General features: G+C 47.3%; 1 protein-coding gene across 1 annotated transcript in view; it reads right to left on the bottom strand.

Annotated features, from left to right (window-relative positions):
- Positions 1–304: 304 nt before the first annotated feature.
- The window catches only part of LOC137438394 (ATP-sensitive inward rectifier potassium channel 1), a 118562-nt gene continuing 99119 nt past the window's right edge, over positions 305–19747 (bottom strand). Inside the window, exon 6 of the mRNA XM_078767743.1 lies at positions 305–758. Coding sequence (XP_078623869.1) covers positions 423–758 — 336 coding nt within the window. The 3' untranslated portion in view covers positions 305–422. The remainder of the gene's footprint in view (positions 759–19747) is intronic.

Raw genomic sequence — 19747 nt, 5'->3', positions numbered from 1 at the left:
TTGTCCAAGTCTCCCTCCATTTTGTTCTTCAACCCTGCTGTTGATGCTCCTGCCCCCCACCCCATCTAACTTCTTTCCCTTCTCTTCCCACCTGTTCCAAACTCCTCTGCCCACCTTTCCCTCTCTATCATCCCCACACCTCTGTGTTCTTTTTAATTCACTCTTTCACCTGCACACCTTGCTCTTGGTGTGTCCAGAATAAATCGTTGGCCCTTTTTTAAGTCATGCGGCCAAGGCCCAAATCCTTCAAACTGCAAGGCCTTTCCGCAAAGGAAAATACTTGTTCGTAACCCCAGGTCGCTTGGAGAGAACACTGTCTGCAGACAAACTGACTTTAGTAAATACAATGATGTAACAAATAACTCATATAATGATGTGACATTCTGCGAACACCGAGGGCGAGTTTTGAACGGTGATCGTCCTTAAAATCTGGTTATGTTAAGGGCAGAATCACCAGGAATGTCTGTGGGCATCATAATCTGAAGAGGTTTTGTGGAAACCTCATCAGTTTCGAATGCTGGGTTCGTTCCTGGGATTCCGCTTTTGCAGTCTTCACACGAACCTACTTTCAGGCAGGTGAGGCAGTGTGGCGTCTCCACCGGGAGCGTGCGGTCAAAGCTCCTCATGTCTACCCGGAACATCGTCCGGTGGGAATGCGTGAACGGGAGGAGAGATGGCACGGTCGGGAATGCGACGATCGGCAGGGGACAGAAATTCCCGCCCCAGATGATCTCGTCCGGAAGGTATGATGTGCGGGCCTGAAACAAACCAAGTTTGTCACGTTACCAGTTCAAACACATTCAACAACAAAATTGAGGCCCAGTAAAAGGCCCATGAGACCTGATTAATGTCATATTGGATGTACAGGGCACAAAGTTTGTTATCTTAAAAGAGATTGGCTTCACTTGGCACAATAGCAAATGCCGAAGGGTACACAGCATGCAACTGTACCTGCACATATTTTTACCTCTGCCACCTAAGGTGGACGGACATTATGTGCCCCCCCCCCCCTTCCCTATCTGTGAGTAGGATATATTAAGTTAGGGACAGATTTGGACAAAACTTGGTGGAGAGGTTGGATGTGCGACAAGGACAAAATGATTCGATTTTGGCGAAGATCCAGATCTGGATACGAGAATTTTCCAAGTGATTTTTCACCATTGAGAAAGCGCAAAAAACGACATTATAGTGTTCCAAAAAGACCTGAACAACTTTGTTGTTGCCATAATTAGTACCACAAATGATACAACGGTACCCTTTATTTTATATGATGCAGAACTCAAAGTTTTCTTTATTTTCAGGTCTGCTGCTTTAATGTAAAAGAAAATGGCGACTCCACAGGAGAAAGCTCAATGCGTTGAATGGTTCAGAGACAAGATCCGACACGCAAGTTCAGAGAATTTCCGTACAAGGTATGGAAGGAATCGGCCATTGTGGACTAGTATCAGAGATTGGTACATGGGATTGGCAAGATTGGTATCAAGGAGACTGGAAGTTGCCAGAAACAGAAAAGTACCGACGGGTCGACCGAGCACAATTGTAGCAGACGCTGAACGAGTGCGTGAATCATTTCAACAATGTCCCAGAAAATCAATCCAATACGCATTCGGAGAACTGGGACTGCCAACCACCACTGTACACAGGATTTTGTATGAAAGTCTAAAGCTTTATGTCTATAAGGTACAGATTTCTGCAGGAACTCAAACCAAATGACAGACCCAAAAGCAAGGCGTTTGCCTTGGAAATGCTCAGTCGCATGGAGGATGACGAAGATTACCTGAAAAAGGTCATGTTCACAGAGGAAGCTTGCTTTTATGTGTTGGGGAAGGTAAACCAGCACAATGTGAGGTTCTGGGGCTCTGATAACCCCACGTGGTCATTGAACACATATGCGACAGTCCAAAGGTCAATATATGATGTGGCCTTCTCCATTTTTCTTTGCGGAGGATAGAGTGACCTCAACAATTTACATGAACATGTTGGAAGGATTCACCTTCCCACAGATTGAAGACCTGCAAACCGATATCGTTTTCCAGCAGGATGGCGCTCCCCCTCATTGGGCCTTAGTCGTTCGAGCCATCCTGACTGAAACTTTTCCAGGTCACTGGATTGGCAGAGACGGACCAACCGCCTGACCCCACGAGCGCCAGACATAACCCCCCCCTTGTTTTTTTTCTGTGGGGGTTTGTCAAAGATTGACAACACCAAGGTGGCAAATCTGCAGCATCTTCGTTCTCGGATCACAGCTGCCGGCGCACTGGTGGACGCAAACATGCTGAGCTGAACGTGGCAAGAACACGTGTACCATCTTGATGTCCTGTGTGTGACAAATGGAGCTCACATTGAAGTGTAATGATGGTGTGCACAAAACTTTATGAGTTTCTGTATCATATAAACCAAAGGGTATTGTTGTATCATTTGTGGTTCCAAATATATTAACAACCAAAGGTCTTTTTGGAACACCCATATAACACGATATCTCAAAAGGTTATGGAGGGATTCGGATGAAAGTTGGTGGATGAGTTAGTTGGGTGGGTGACAGGAACAGGTCACTTAGATTCTGCTCGAGGTACGAATGGAGATCCGGCCTATTGGTGGGGTACAAAAGTTGGAAAGGAAAAAGTTGGAGTTATTATGATTAACAACAGAAGAAATTTGATTAAAGGTGGGAATACCTGCGACTGACAAATGCCTGAGGAAAATTGGATAACGTAAGCGTGAAAGCAACTACATTACGGCATAGTGAAAGCAATGGCACGACTAACTATAACATGACAGTGATAATTGTGACATTAATCGACAGGTATCGAATAATTCATGTCCGTAGTTCAACCGCTACTTGATAGGTGACAGGGCAGAGCTCCGATCCGCCGTTTTTGTCCAGGCACTGCAAAACTAGATGTTTTTGAAAGAGACAACAAGGCGATTTGTGTTCTACAGTGTTCAAAATATAACATTCAATTTCAGGTTAAGTAGTTCCTTGATCATAGACCGACATCTATAGACAGACAGACAGAGTAAACCAATTGCTTAACCCCACTTTTCACATCGTGCACGTGGGGTAACACCATATTGTTACGGGTTCGGGTCGGGTGGGGGGTTGCGAGGGGAGATCTTGGACCCACTTCCAGGCTGATGACCCTGAAGCCGATGAACAGTGGGTTACTCGGCTGCATGACGGGTGGCTAAGCAACCGCAGACGTCGTCTGAGACGCTTCATTTAGGTAGGGTCCAGCGTCCAAATCCCGCTTAACCATCCCAGCAAATTAATCAGCCCAGATAACGACTGTGCTTCCAAACACTCAACTGTACTTAATCAAAACGGACGAGCGATACCGCAAGTAGAACGTTGGGTCTGGTTAACCATGATGAAACGGCGGGGCTAAACCCGCTCAGACGGAATTAATTAATTTATGCGACTTTTACACGAGAACACAAATTGTATGTCATAAAACTTCCAATAACCACCAGTTTTGCAGTATGTACTTAAATTTAAATAAAGCTTCAATGGGGGTGGTGTATAAGTATGGTATTTGGGACTGCTTCTGGACTACTTCAACACGGAACTTCCGGGTTTTTAGCAAAAATGGTCATTAATACACTACATGGCCAAAAGTATGTGGAAACCCGAACATCACACCCGTATGTGCTCGTTGAACATCTCATTCCAAAATCATGGGCATTAATATGGAGTTGGTCTCCCCATTGCTGCTATAACAGCCTCCACTCTTCTGGGAAGGCTTTCCACTAGATGTTGAAACATTGCTGTGGGGATTTGCTTCCATTCAGCCACAAGAGCATGAGTGAGGTCGGTCACTGATGCTGGGCGATTAGGCCTGGCTCGCAGTCGGCGTTCCAATTCATCCCAAAGGTGGTCGATGGGGTTGAGGTCAGGGCTCTGTGCAGGCCAGTCAAGTTCTTCCACACCGATCTTGACAAACTATTTATGTATGGACTTCACTTTGTGCACGGGGGCGTTATCATGCTGAAATAGGAAAGGGCCTTCCCCAAACTGTTGCCACAAAGTTGGAAGCACACAATCGTCTAGAATGTTATTGTATGCTGTAGGGCAGGGGCGGGCAACCCCCGGCCCGCGGGCCACATCCGGCCCGCGAAGGCTTAGCGTCCGGCCCGCCACCCTGCTAGGCTTTATTATTGCAATCCGGCCCGCGGACCTCCCAGTAAAACTCATATCATTTGTAAATGTAAGAGTTTATATTTAGCCGGTCTGAATTCAAGAAAGGGACATTTTGTCTTCAGCACCGTCCTCTTCCGGAAGACATGCGCACGGGGAACTGTCTTGCCTAGACACCGCCTGCTTGCTGATAGGCGGTCTTTTCAAATCAGCCGGCATGTGATACGGACGTCCTTCCGATTCAGTCAGCTTGCGACAAACGTTGGTGTCTGGGACAAATAACTTGCAACAAAGAGGTAAGCGACGCAGAGTTCTCTAAACCTATTTCAATTTTCACTTTCTTTCAATTTGCTTTGTTTTGTTTGTTAGAACATGTTATTATCTTTCATTTGCTGCGTTTAAATAATTTTATTCTCCCTTTTTATTTGTAAAAATAAAAATATAACGAACTTTCTATTTGTAAAGAAAAAAAATATATAACGAACTTTCTGTTTGTAAAAGAAAAAAGAAATTGACGAACTTTTGTTTAAAAGGAAAACGAAATTGACGAACTTTTGTTTAAAAGGAAAACGAACTCTTTAAAAAAAAAAGTATGCAGACTGATTCATTTCCTGTATTTCAGTTTTACGGTGAAACTGTGTCATATTCAGCGTTGGCCACGTGCGCGTAAAATAAATACATTCATCTGTACAATTCGTCTTCCGAGATTTTTTGTGCCCCAGATTGCTTGCTGTTACATCATTTATTCATTGCTGATATACCTAATTTTCTTCCTTTTCAGCTCATCATGTCTGCGACCCAGCGTGTTAAGAAGAGGAAAGTGGACCTCGAGCGTCGGATCTTCAACCCTGAGTGGGAGAAGTACTTCTTCATCGAGCGCTTTGGACAGGCCCAGTGCCTCATATGCTTGAAGACTTTGGCTGTCCTAAAAGAGTACAACGTGCGCCGCCACTGGGAGACAGAGCACCGCGCGTCAAACTTCGCGTCGGTGTCTGCCACCGAAAGGAAGGACGCCATGGTTAGACTATCAGGCAACTTGGAGAAACAAACTTCACTCTTCCGCAAGCAGAATACTGAGGCCGAAAAGGTGACGCGCGCCAGTTATGAAGTCTCCCGCATCCTTGCTCGCCGAATGAAGCCATTCGCGGATGGGGACTTCATCAAGGAATGCCTCCTCGCTGTAGTGGACTCCGTCTGTCCAGAGCAGCGTTCCGCCTTTGAGAACGTGAGCCTTTCGTCCCGCACCGTTCGTCGCCGCATCGAGGATATGTCGGAAAACGTGCACGACTCACTCAAAACACGCAGCTCAAATTTCGTCGCCTTTTCCCTCGCTCTGGATGAGAGCACCGACACAAAGGACACGGCCCAGCTGTCCGTTTTCATCCGTGGCGTCACCGCTGACTTTCAAGTGTGTGAGGAATTCCTCCAGCTTGTCCCGCTGCGCGACACCACCACTGGGAAAGACATATGCGACGCCGTGCTTCTGTGTGTTGATCAGCACTCCCTGGACCTCTCCCGTCTTGTGTGTGTGACGACCGACGGTGCCCCGGCGATGGTTGGTGAGAAGAAGGGCGCCGCTTCGCTGCTAGTGCGTCACTGTGCAGCCGCCGGATACACTCAGCCCATTAACAAGATGCACTGCATCATCCACCAAGAGTCCCTGTGTGCTAAGTCTGCCAACCTCGTTGGTGTCATGTCTGTCGTGGTGAAGGTCGTCAACTCCATCCTCTCCCGCAGCCTTAACCATCGTCAGTTCCAGGCACTGATGGACGAGGTGAACGTGCACTACAACGACCTGCTCTACTTCTGTGAGGTACGCTGGCTGAGTCGTGGGGCCATGCTGTCTCGGGTGTGCGACCTACAGCAGGAGATTGCCACCTTTCTACGTCAGAAGAACCTTCCCCACGCTGATCAATTCTCTGATCCGCGGTGGCTAGCTCGCCTGGCCCTGCTCACGGACATCACGGCGCACCTGAACACCCTCAACATAAAGCTGCAAGGCAAAGACATTCTCGTGACAGACATGTACGCGCACATCACTGCCTTCGAGGTTAAACTGCGCTTGTGGGAGGCTCAATTGGCTTCTGGTCAGTTTGTGCATTTTCCTCGCCTTGCTGCATGTGCCCCTGACGATGTGGACCTGGGCACTTGCGTTAGTGTCGTCAACTCTCTACGTGAGGAATTTGCTTCCCGTTTTGCAGGAGTCAGGGTGCTGGCTGCGGACTTCAAGCTTTTCACTGCTCCCTTTGACTTCCCCGTGGAAGACGCCCCTGCCTCCTTACAGATGGAGTTGGTGGAGCTGCAGTGCAACGATGAAATGAAGGCGAAGTTCCGCACCTCTTCTCCATTGTCCTTCTTCCGCGACACCGTTCTCCCTTCTAACAATTTTCAAAAATACATTGCCCATGTCCAACGCATTGTGGCCATGTTCGGCAGCACCTACTGCTGTGAACAGCTCTTCTCGAAAATGAAGTACACGAAGTCTCACCTTCGCTCCCAACTCTCGGACCGCCACCTCAATGACATTCTTCTGTTGTCTACCTCAACCATCGAGCCAGACATGGAAATACTTCTTCATGGCAAACAGCACCAGCAGTCTCATTGATTTGTAGAGTGTTCAATGCAATTTTTGTACAATCTATTCATGTAAACAAAATATAGTAATTCTGAGATTTCGTTTTTCACTCCGGCCCGCGATCTCCTTCCAAAAGTCTCATCTGGCCCTCACTCTGAAAAGGTTGCCCGCCCCTGCTGTAGGGTTAAGATTTCCCTTCAATGGAACTAAGGGACTGAGCCCGAACCATAAAAAACAGCCACAGAACATTATTCCTCCTCCACCAAACTTTAGAGTTGGCACTATGCATTCAGTCAGGTAGTGTTCTCCTGCCATCCACCAAACCCAGATTCGTCCGTCAGACTGCCAGATGGTGAAGCGTGATTCATCACTCCAGAGAACGCATTTTCACTGCTCCAGAGTCCAATGGCAGCGAGCTTTACACAACTCCAGCCGACGCTTGGCATTGCGCATGGTGTTCTTCGGCTTGTGTGGAGCTGCTCGGCCATGGAAACCCATTTTATGAAGCTCCCGACAGACAGTTATTGTGCTGACGTTGCTTCCAGAGGCAGTTTGGAACTCGGTAGCGAGTGTTGCAACCGAGGACAGACGATCTTTACGCGCTACGTGCTTCAGCACTCGGCGATCCTGTTCTGTGAGCTTGTGTGGCCTACCACTTCGTGGCTGAGCTGTTGTTGCTCCAAGACGTTTCCACTTCATAATAACAGCACTTACAGTTGACCAGGGCAGCTCTAGCAGGACAGAAATTTGACAAACTGACTTGTTGGAAAGGTGGCATCCTATGACGGTGCCACGTTGAAAGTCACTGAGCTCTTCAGTATGGCCCATTCTACTGACAATGTTTGTCTATGGAGATTGCATGGCTGTGTGCTTGATTATATATACCTGTCATCAATGGGTGTGGCTGAAACAGCCGAATCCACTAATTAGAAGGGGTGTCCGCATACGTTTGGCCATGTAGCTTATCATTATTTTATTAAAACTGAAGTACAGTACTGTATATGTCGAGATCATGCCTTTTATTGTGCCTTAGGCTGCTGGGCCATAGAAGTTCACGGTTCACGTTTCACGTTTCACGGTTCACGTTCACGTGAACAATCGGACCCTGGGCCATAGGATTTCACGCTTGGCTGTTCACGTGTTGCGCGCCAGTTCTGCTTTGGCCGAGTAACCGTCAACATGGACTCTTCGGATGAAGAAGATTGCCTCATTCTGCTTCTACTAAGACGGAGGAAGAGAAAAAGGCACAGAATTTGGAGCCGAGAGCACTTCCTTCTGAGAGAAACCCGTGGTGAATTCCACCGAACAACTTCTCACTCTGTCTCTGTCTTTATCACTGTCTCATTCACTCTGTATGTCTGTCTGTCTCTCTCTCTCTCTCTCTCTCTCTCTCTCTCTCTCTCTCTCTCTCTCTCTCTCTCTCTCTTTCTCTCTCTCACACACACACACACACACACACACTGACACACACACAAACACACATACACACACACACATTGACACACACACACACACGCAATTAAACAAACACACACGCGCACACACCCGAAAACAATAAACCTTAACCTGTCGGTGAATTCAGACGCCCATTCAAGTTCTCCCAAACTTGTGCCTTCTGGTCCTTGTCTTTGTAATCCGCCACACGCGGATCCCACAGCAGGGGCCTTGCTCTCACTAACTCGATCAACTGTTCTCGGTAGTCGTCCATTTTGTTTCGGAAGTTTTGCCCGGATGTCAGTCTAAAAATAATCAGGTCGACCGAGATCTCCGTTTTCACGCATATAAAAAGTGTGCATGTTCATTCCGCCTTTCACGCGTGAAACGTGACACGTGAAACGTGAAACATGAAAGGCGTTCTATGGCCCAGAGCAAGTCATACTACGTTTGTCCATTTTTCTTTACACGCGTGAACCGTGAAACGTGAAACGTGAACCGTGAACTTCTATGGCCCAGCAGCCTTATGTAATTGTGGTTTGCATTTAATAATGGTTGCTTTGTGAAAAGGATTAAGCTTACTATGTTCCCTCTTGCTTTTTAACTATGCTATATTTTCCAACTGTGCCAAGGAATGTAGAAAGATAGTGAAACTGCTTGCTCTGTTAGACTCCCTCGTGAAAACGCGTCTGTCTGTCCTTGACCAAAAGCCAGCATGGAAGATAAGTTTTGAGAATGTCACGGTGCTCTTGTGCTCATGCCAAAGAAGATAGGGTCGCGGTGGGAGATGTCGAGCCAGTTTTCCTTTGTCCGTGCTCATTTTTCAGCGGAGATTTTTTGTATAATTTTGTGTATATAAAGAAACTCTGGGATGCCAATTTTCTAGGAGTGTATGTGGCCATGCTGTTCAATTGTGAATGGTATGACTCTTACACCCTCCACAGCGCTGTGATATTGGTTCATCATTAAATATTGTTATCTCTTGAACTCAAGGTGTGGAACATGGTTCTATTCTCCTCAGTTTGGTGTCAGAAGTGGGATCCGACTCTGAGCGATATTTGGGAGGCAGACCCTGTGGAGACAGCGGAGAGGCTGGCCAGCACTGATTCGATTAACGTGAGCTTTCATACTGAGGGGTCTTTCCAAATTGAGCTCCGTTCACTCACCCAGGCTGTCTGTCTTCTATTTCGTCGTTCCGTGCTTGGATCACGAACAAATTGGAATCTGGTGTGTAAGTACAGGCCTATTTGGCTCGGGTAACAAGTGTCTATTGATGAACCAAGAAATGGGGGTCAGTTAGCAAAAAGGGGGGACTTCTTGGTAAAGCCAAGAACTTCCCAGGCAGGGCAGTCTAGAGACAAGATGGAGTTGATGGGGTTGATAGTAACCAGAGAAAGTATTGGCTGCGGGCTAACGAAGACCCAAGGAGGATGGCCAGGATAAGTTAGACAAGTTAGAAGCGCTATACAAGCATTGACCGCGAGTTAGCGCCGCGGGAGGACCGGATTAGGGAAATATTGGCGCGGTAAATTAAAAGGCAGGATTTTTCGGTGGATGGCCTCGGGGCGCTTCCTTGCGCCTTGTACGCATCACGAGCTGCTTCTTGCAAATGGGGGTCGTGCTGCCGTGCGCTGGGAGCGACCGCCTGGGCGCATGGACGGGAAAATGTTCCGTGCACGTTAATTAAATATCTTAAGGGAGATTAAGGTATGTCGGAGTAATACTCAATCTGAAGTAAACTAGAATGATTTGAGTTCTGGAGACGGAGTGCGTGTATTCGACGCATTCGGGTGGCCGAGTCAGGCGAATAAAGGATTAAAATGAGCCAGGTAAGAAAATGATGCAACCAGCCACATCGGGTGGTTGCACCTTTATGAAAAACTGAAGATGAGGGAAAGAATAACGTGCGGAGTTGCCGCATGGGGATGCAGCCCGGCTAGCATGGAGGCCGGCGAGATAAGCAGAAGATTGGGAGAGACCCAAAAATCCTGTGAACAGGTGCAGTTGGGATTGAGACGGACGAGTGTGGGAGAGCCGTCTGGAGAGAAAGGCGCATTATGGAACAGGAAGATGCGTGAGTACGAGGGAGAACCCTGCTATGAGGTTGCTTGGAGGATGTGTGTCCAAATGCATTGTGGGCCACTTCAACTTTCCTACACGTGAGTCGTTCATGCCTTGCCAGCAAGGTGCTTCATGCGGTGTGCTATGCGCCATGTCGGTATAGTGGTCGCCTGTGAATCCTGCCATGCAATATCATGAGGAATACATTGTTTGATAATGGAATTATAAGAGGAATGCTGAATTAACATTGATAGGAACGCGAAGTATATTAAATGAGGCGATTGACGTGGTTGAATGTAGGATTTCAAGACAATAATGAATTTCCGGTGCCAACAGGAAGTCTTGTTCTTGTCCATTGTCCATACAATGAATGATGTATAGTGTGGATGAGGTCTCTCTGAATGAGGTGAATGAGGTTGTCTACAGCGGATGAAATAGAGAATGGCAGTTACAAGACCGAGGTACGGATGTGATGCGGAATGGCAGCTGGACGATGCATCGGCACATTTGTGTTGATCAATGCGCCGGACAACGGCTTTCCAGGCAAGCGATGGTGGTATGATTTAGTTATGAAAATGCATATGGGTCTCAGGGCAGATAATGCGAGACAAGCTGCCCCACAGGCGGATGGGGGAAAGTATTGGAGAAGATAATGTGGGTCGAACGCTCATCCGAGGGATGAAAACGGTCGAGGTTTCAACTGTCGGTATATGATGTGGCTCACACCGTGCGAATGATGTGTGGATGGGTTGCGTAATGCATCCTGGAGATGCATTGGTGCAAAGACACAGGGAAGGTGCTGAGAGTGGCACGGAGTACGAGTTGGTTGTGGCAGGTGAGAAGGAATGCACACCTGGAATGGAGTGTGCGAACGACGAGTGTGTGCGGTGGTCAGGTGTGCAACGAAGCCTGGGAGCGGGAGGAATGTGCGGAAGGTGTGCACCAGGTAAAGGGTGCTGCATGATAGAGCACGCCTCCCTAGGAAGGCTGTGGGGAAGTTATTGGTTATTTTGAGGTCCATTTCGCTCCATTTCGGATTTTAGTGAGACCCCTCTTGCAGAGGCAAGTTGTATTTTTTAAGATGACGTCTGTTTTAATTTGTTTTGGGATTTGACTTGGGATTGCGGAATGCGTTGAATAAAGGTAAGAATGACATGTGATGCTGGCGTGTGCCATTTATGGGTGCTGAGTGTACATGACTGGTGAGCGGGCGGCATGTGTGCTGAGTCCAATCGGAAGGATGGATGGTTATGGTTTCACCCGGTCTGTTTATCTGTCTGTCTGTCTGTCCGGACACGGAGCTCTTGGGGAGAGCCAGGATGGGTTGGGGTGACCAAGATGAATGTGGACAATATATTAATTGTTTGCCATTGTGAAAATTTTGCCCTCGATTTGAGACGAAGACATATGGCATTTGCTGTCCGGCTCAGGTTGGCTGGTTTCCTCAGCTCTGGAGGATCAGAGCGGGTGGATATTTTAAGCTGATACTCCTATGACAAATGTTGATACTCCTATGTGATGCGGGGTATGTGTGTGGTGATGGTGTCTGGGGCCTCGGGGTTTGCCCCTGCCTATTTGCCGGTCTGTCTGTCTGTTACATTTGACCCTCAGAAAAGGTTTCGTGAGATTTCAGAATTGGACAGCCCATGTGTTATGACATGCTTGGGTGTCTCAAAAATTTGCTGAACAGACGTGGTGCGTCAGACAAATCGATTACATTTTCGTGGGAAAGATGACTGAGAAGGACTTCAAGGGCAGGTGGGTGGTCACCTGCTGTGAATTGTGGTGGAACATTCGAGATGTCCCCTAATACAACGAGGGGACGAATTGGTTTGTAAATGTGTTGTGCAAGTACTTTCTCTGTAGGTAGCCAAATTCTACCTGGGGTAAGTCCAGGTGGAGAGGGGAGTTGTCTCTGGTGCCTTGCTCCACGGAGCAGTCCTGGTGTTGAGTCTCATATAATCGTGGTTAAAGTACAGGTGCAAACAAAAGTGTACTTTGGTTTGTATGACTGGAAAAAAAGACAACATGGGTTTGTTTTTGGGAATGCTAGCTTGGTGGGGGTGTGAAGGTCACGGCATGTTGGGATATCTTTGTGTTCAGTTGCTGGCTTGGACTGACTTGTGTGCGGGGGAAAAAGAAAAAATTGGAGCTGTTTCGGAGAAACAGTGGCTTGGTTGGAGGTTGGGATCCAGTATTCTGTTGGGAGCACGCAATCTGAACAGAATGGATTGCCATTGGCTATTTTTCAAATGATTTTATCAAAATGATGGCTCCTGAGTAAGGGGAGGGGGCAGGGGAAATATATTCACTGTAACAGGTGCATGTGATGCTGTAGGAAGGAATTGGAGGAAATCGGGTTAAATTTAAATTGAAATAAAGATTGAAAAATCCAGATGGGGCCATAACAGTGTATGGGGAAGCGTCGTTAAATGGTAGTAGGTTTAGACAGGTATTGAAAGGGTTCGTGCAATGTCATTTTGGGGGGTAACCATGCTCCAGGTGGTGGGGCAGCCGGGATACAAATGGGGGTCGGCCAATTTAAGGATGTGGATGCGCACACACCTGGAACAAGGCATGTTCCTAAAGCTTAGGTGTAAATGTTGGTTGGAAAGGGGAATGAGTTCTGGGAAAATGAATTCACTTATTGGATGTTGTTGAATCTGTCTGTTTAAGAACATTGGGGCTTGTGGCTCGCCATTGTCTGTCTGCCAGTTATGGTGGGCAGAGGGAAGAGGGAGTAATGATGCTCCTGCCTCTTGCTTGGCAGAAGGTAGAGGTGGTGGTGGGCCAAGATGGGTCAGAATAGGCCATGGAACAAAATTGAGCTCTCAAGAGCTGAGGTGATTTTAACCTGAGGATGCATCTCTCGATGGACCCCAGGCTGGTCCGAGGTGTGAAATATGGTGACGTTGTCTTGTGGACACTTTGTGAGTGGCTAGACACGTGCCTGAAAGGGGAAATTGTATTCATAACTCATGTGGGTTGTGTCTGAAGGAAAGGTTTGGGAGGAAGTGTGAAGAAGGTCGTGGAAAGTGCAAAGATGATTGGATTGGAAAGTCGAATCAGATGGATTATTTGTCAATGACAGGTGACTTTGTTGGGAATTGTTGAGGAAGTAGAGGAAAAGGTTGTAAAAAGTTAATGGAAAAGACAGGAAATAAAGGAAAGTGGTTAGTTATGGACTGTTGTTTTTGTGATAAGAAGGTGATACAAGGGGTTGGCTTGCACTGGGGGGACCAATGAATGTAAAGTTGTGAATTTCGTTTAATAACGTTGCGTTAGATTGCTACATGCAGAATGACCCCAATCGAGGAGGTGATTGGGGGCTGGTGAAGATTGGATCACGGCTCTGCAGACCAGGTGAACAGAACTCCACCAGGTACGTGGGAATCACATCAATTGAATTATTGCTCAAAGGGAGGTGATAGAGCAAAATGAAGAAGATTGTCATGGGGACCGCAAGGCTAACCCCCGCTCTTGCAGGGAAATGGCTTTGGGAGGCTAGTTGTTGTTGTTTTGGTAGACTCTAGGTTCTAAAACCTAAGGCAAAATGCACAGGAGGGTAAAGTTGGTGATTGCGGATGGAGATTAGCTAGAGAACTTGGAGACGATTTCGTTATTTTTCAGATAATTTTTCCAGTGGGTTTATACTGGTGTGAAATTCGCGTATCTAGGAAGGAAGGGAAAAAATGTCCAGGTATTGATAGGATAACAGTGAAATTTTGAAGGGGAGAATACCGATTATTTCCATTGACCGATTATGGTTGGGGGGGAAATGGTTGGTAAATCATGTATTATTAGATGTAGGGAAGATGATTAAAAGGAAGGTATTTTCGGAAATTGGTGAAAGTAAATATGGCATTTGAATTTCCAGACACGACACAGGAAATGCGGCTATGAATAAGCCAACCATCTGAGAGATAAGGTAACTAAATGCCAATTGGTGGGACGGGGGGCTAGGAATTTGATCATGGTGTGTGTAAGAAAGTATTTTTCAGGATGGACGATGAAGAAACCGCCGTCGGAAGACCATGATCTTGACCGCCGAGGCCGTCGACCTGAACGAGCCCCTGGGCGATGCCGATGTGACCGGCGCATCAGAAGACTGTTGATTTATTTGATTTATTGTGATGATTTTGTTGTAAATCCCCTGCGGGAATTGGCTAATGCTTCTTATGTATTATAAGCACACAGCTGCACATCTCCGCTTGATTCGACTATGGATCTGACTGCAACGCTGGGTCTGGCTGCCAAAGGACCTGACACTGATACTCTGGTTCCACAAGCTGATTATGCGTCCATGAACGTCTTTGACACAAAAGGAAGTCTCTCTCTTTACTTTGAATTGTAATGCTCTGTACTCTGACCAGGAACACGTGACACAAGATATTAATTACATTATGTATTCCTCAGAACAACAGCATGGACGTCGATTAACTTCGAAGATCGGCAAGGACCGGGTCTGTGCGAGGACGGGGAGCCCTTCGATTGGGGGGGATTTCAGCCGCACCTACGCTGCTCCAAGGGTGGGCTGTTAGACCCCCCCGGGCAACATCCTTGGCCGGACCAGGCGCCTTCGTTGCGGATCTGAAAAGTTAATAGATCTTCATGTTCTGGACCTTCATGTTCCAAACACGCACAACATGACACACCTTTCAAGCGTGCATGCGGGGTACTTTATGTGCGTGGCATGCCCTTGGGAGGACACACATACAACACTCAATAAAGCCCGATGTGGCCACATATAACACTATTCTCTTTTGCTTTGCAAATAAAGCCGATGTGGCCTGGTCTCTGTGATACGTAGTCTCGTAGAGACCAAATGGGGGAATGTCGAGGTCATGCCTTTTATTGTGCCTTATGTAATTGTGGTTTGCATTTAATAATGGTTGCTTTGTGAAAAGGATTAAGCTTACTATGTTCCCTCTTGCTTTTTAACTATGCTATATTTTCCAACTGTGCCAAGGAATGTAGAAAGATAGTGAAACTGCTTGCTCTGTTAGACCCCCTCGTGAAAACGCGTCTGTCTGTCCTTGACCAAAAGCCAGCATGGAATATAAGTTTTGAGAATGTCACGGTGCTCTTGTGCTCATGCCAAAGAAGATAGGGTCGCGGTGGGAGATGTCGAGCCAGTTTTCCTTTGTCCGTGCTCATTTTTCAGCGGAGATTTTTTGTATAATTTTGTGTATATAAAGAAACTCTGGGATGCCAATTTTCTAGGAGTGTATGTGGCCATGCTGTTCAATTGTGAATGGTATGGCTCTTACACCCTCCACAGCGCTGTGATATTGGTTCATCATTAAATATTGTTATCTCTTGAACTCAAGGTGTGGAACATGGTTCTATTCTCCTCAGTTATACCTCAACACTGTGCGAGGTATTGTGTTCTATTAACTCTTCATTGAAGAAGAAGAATACAGAACAGATGAGGATGCAACAGAACAAAAGGAACGGTTGGAAGGAAAAAAAATAATCTTTCTGAAGAAAAAGAGCGTGATAGACCGTGGTGAAGAAGAGAAACACGGTGCATTTCTGACGAGGAGACTGAAAGTGGAGTATTTTAAAATGTTTAAAATACTTTTAAAAGAGGAAGGCAGAATCGTTTACAAACTTTACATTCAAGAAAGATTTAGTTTGAAGTTATTGAGAAAAAGGGAGAAATACAGAATGAAATACAGGAAGTATTTGGCATGGACGTACTCTGCCTAGCTCCTCCCCATCTCCATCAACCATGGCCAGGGTCCTCCTGGCAGGTATTACCGTGCCTTTACCTTTGACGGATTCTTCGGAATACTGTGAGGAGAAGTATGATGTTGCTGTTTCAGGTGTTGCTCCCGTGGTTGATGCTGCTTATACTACGACTACTACTACTACAACGACAACTGATGATGATGCCATTACGACTACTGTTGCTGGTGCTATGAAGTCTGCCAGTGCTGTCGTGACTACTGTGGGCACTGTTGATGGCAACTTGGAGGAAGGTGATTCTCTGCTTCCGGAACACTTGGAAATAATGAAATGTTAGAGGAACCTGGAACAAACCGCACGTGTTATCGATCTTCTCGTTCCGTTCTTGGATTCGGTAGGGGGACCATCGTCATCTTCTGTCAAGGTGGGTATCTGCATCCCCCGTTTCCATTGAAAGCTGATGGTGGTGTTTCTCCAGCTTCTGCACCTCCTTTGGGGGGTGATTCGGTCCAGTCAGATGTTCAAGAGAGGCAGTCTGCAGTTGATACTGCAATCACTCCGAGTTTGGAAGGAGCCAGGCATGAATTTACTGTCGGTCTACAGGCAAATGATGCATCTGCAGTAGCACGTCTGCCCACCGGTCTGCTTGGTAACTAGCAGCAGGTGGTGTCTCATCATTCCATCCCTCAAAATATACCTGTGTTCACTGTTCACTGCGAGTGTACCGAACCAGCGTGGGAGGAATGCAGCCGGGATCGTTGCAGCCACTACACGGGTGCAGCGTCGGAATGCTGTGCGCCTGCCTTGAAGTGTGCGAGGATTTTACAATGGATCGTCACTCGTTTAGCAAACTCGTAATCCAATGAGCATTGGGTTTTAGGTTTTCCCAATTGGATGCAATTTTCGCTTTGCCTGGCGGTAAGATATTTGAAATTATTTTGACTAACTACCCTAGTGAGACCCACTTTTGGGAGATTTGGGCAGAGAGGAAGAACACACAACCGCTGAATCGTCTCTAGCGGTGGCATTATCAGAAAAGGGTGTGATCAGTATTAAGATTCAAATGTACTGTGAGGTCGTGAAAAGTGAAGATATTATCACAAGGTTGAGTCGCCTTTTCAAGGTGCGAGGCCCGGTGGTGAATGCGTTGCATGCCAACGGGAGCAAGAACCGTGAAGGTGATAATACGTCACCTGGTGGTTTGAAGCATCTTCCAGGCAAAATCAACATTGGACCGTTTCGTGTATTTATATATTATCCAGGACAGGTGAAATCGTGTAACCGTTGTGGTAGTACAGACCATGTGGCATGGGCATGGAAAATAATAATAATAATAATAATTCATTTATTTTGTATAGCGCTTTTCCAGAAGCCCAAAGGCGCTTTGACAGAGTGGAAAACATAATGCATAACAATACATGACAACAACAATTGCAAAAAGACAAGAATCAATAGGGAAATATTTAAAGCAAAAGGAGGGAGAAGGAGAAGAGATAGTCAGGGGTTAAATGCTGTGGGTTGAATGTTGAATGCAGTGCTGAACAGGTGGGTCTTGAGTGATGTTTTGAATGTGGTGAGTGAGGAGGAGTCTCTGATGGTGTGAGGTAGTGAGTTCCAGAGGGTGGGAGCAGCGATGGAGAAGGACCTGTCCCCCCAGGATCTGAATTTGGTCCGGATGGAGGGGGTCAGGAGGTTGGTACCAGCAGAGCGGAGGTTGCGGGTGGGAGTGTGTCTGGAGAGGAGGTCAGCCAGGTAGGATGGGGCCAGGTTATGGAGGGCTTTGTATGTCAAGAGGAGGATTTTGTACTGGATTCTCTGGGGGATGGGGAGCCAGTGAAGCTTGTAAAGGACGGGGGCGATGTGGTCACGGGTCCGGGAATGGGTGAGTAGACGGGCAGCGGAGTTCTGAATGTATTGGAGTTTATTGGTGATTTTTGAGGGTGAACCATAGAGGAGGCTATTGCAGTAGTCCAGACGGGAGGTGATGAAGGCGTGGATGAGGGTTTCTGCAGCCGTGGAGGAGAGGGATGAGCGGAGACGGGCAATGTTTTTCAGGTGAAAGAAGGCTGACTTTGTGATCTGTTTAGTGTATTTGTCGAAGGAAAGGGTTTGGTCAAAGATGACGCCAAGATTCCGGATGTGAGGGGAGGTGGATACTGGGATACCGTCGATGTTGAGGGCAAAGTTATGGGTGGATTTTGTGAGCGTTTTTGGGCCAATGATGATTATTTCAGATTTATCACAGTTAAGCTTGAGGAAGTTGATTTGAAGCCAGGATTTTATTTCAGTGATGCAGTTTGTCAGGATAGAGTGGGTGTCGGTGGAGACGGACTTGGTGGAGATGAAAAGCTGGATGTCATCGGCGAAGCAGTGGAATTGGAGACCATGACGGCGGATTAAGTGACCGAGGGGGGACAGGTAAAGGATGAAGAGGAGGGGGCCAAGAACTGAACCTTGGGGGACACCTTGGGGGAGGGGAGCAGTGGGGGATTTGCAGTTATTGATGGAGATGAACTGGCGTCTGTCAGAGAGGTATGATTTAATCCAAGAGAGGGCAGTGCCGGTAACGTTAAAGGTGGATTTAAGTCGGGTGAGGAGGATGGTGTGATCGATGGTGTCAAAGGCAGCGCTGAGGTCGAGGAGGACGAGAATGTTGAGGTTGCCAGCGTCAGAGGAGAGGAGAAGGTCGTTGGTGATTTTGAGGAGAGCAGTTTCAGTACTGTGGTTGGAGCGGAATCCGGATTGGAATGTTTCATACAGGTTATTGGCAGAGAGATGATGTTTGAGTTGAGTGGCTACAGCGCGTTCCAAAACTTTTGACAGAAAGGGTAGGTTGGAGATGGGTCTGAAGTTGTTTAGGGTGTCAGGGTTTAGACCAGGTTTTTTTAGAATGGGGGTAACAGCAGCAATTTTGAGGGAAGGTGGGACGATGCCTGTAGACAGGGAGGAGTTTATTGTTGCAATGATAAGTGGAGAGAGAGCAGGGAGGGAGGCCTTGACAAAGCTGGAGGGGATGGGGTCAAAAGTGCAGGTGGCAGTTTTCATTCCTATGAGGAGTTCAGAGAGGTCAGTAGGGAGATTGGGGAGAACCGAGACAGGGGATGGCAGGACAAGGGGGGGCAGGTGGTTGGAGGGGGAGCGGGTGCGGCGGTGGTCAAGCTGTTGTAGATGTTGTCAATTTTGCGTTGGAAGAAAGAGAGGAAGGAGATGCAGTTGTCTACTGTGATTGACTGGGTGGTGGTGTTCAGGGGGTGGAGGAGTTTGTTTATTGTCGAGAAGAGTGCTTTTGGGTTTCCGGAGCCAGAGTGGATAATTTGAGAGTAGTAGGCGGAGCGGGTGCGGGAGAGGGCATCTTTGTAGTGTTGTAGGTGGTCCTTGTAGGCTTGGGAGTGAACTGTGAGACCCGTTTTATTGCGGAGTCTTTCAAGTTGGCGAGCACGAGTTTTCATCAGGCGGAGTTCAGGGGTAAACCAGGGAGCAGAATGGGTGAAAGAAACTGTTTTGGTTTTTACAGGCGCAAGCTGGTCAAGGCAGGAGGAGAGAGTGTGGTTGTAGTAGTCAGTGAGGTCGGAAGGGGTGTGGAGGTCAATGAAGGGAGAAGTGGACATTTTTTCAGAGAGGGTGGATGAGAATGAGGTAGGTGAAAGAGCGTTTAGCTTACGGAAGTTGATAGTGCGATAATGCCTTGGTGTTGGGGCGGGGATGTTGATGGTCAGAGTGATGGCTAAGTGGTCAGAGAGGGTGAGGTCGGAGCCAGAGAGATGGTGCAAATTTAATCCAGTGGAGCAGACAAGGTCCAAAATGTGACCATGGATATGGGTAGGAAAGTCGACATGTTGAGTGAGGTTAAA

Source organism: Myxine glutinosa, chromosome 13 (genome assembly GCF_964187855.1).
Source record: "Myxine glutinosa chromosome 13, kmMyxGlut1.1, whole genome shotgun sequence".
NCBI classification, from domain to species: Eukaryota; Metazoa; Chordata; class Myxini; order Myxiniformes; family Myxinidae; genus Myxine; species Myxine glutinosa.
This window is presented reverse-complemented; position numbering and strand designations above follow the sequence as displayed.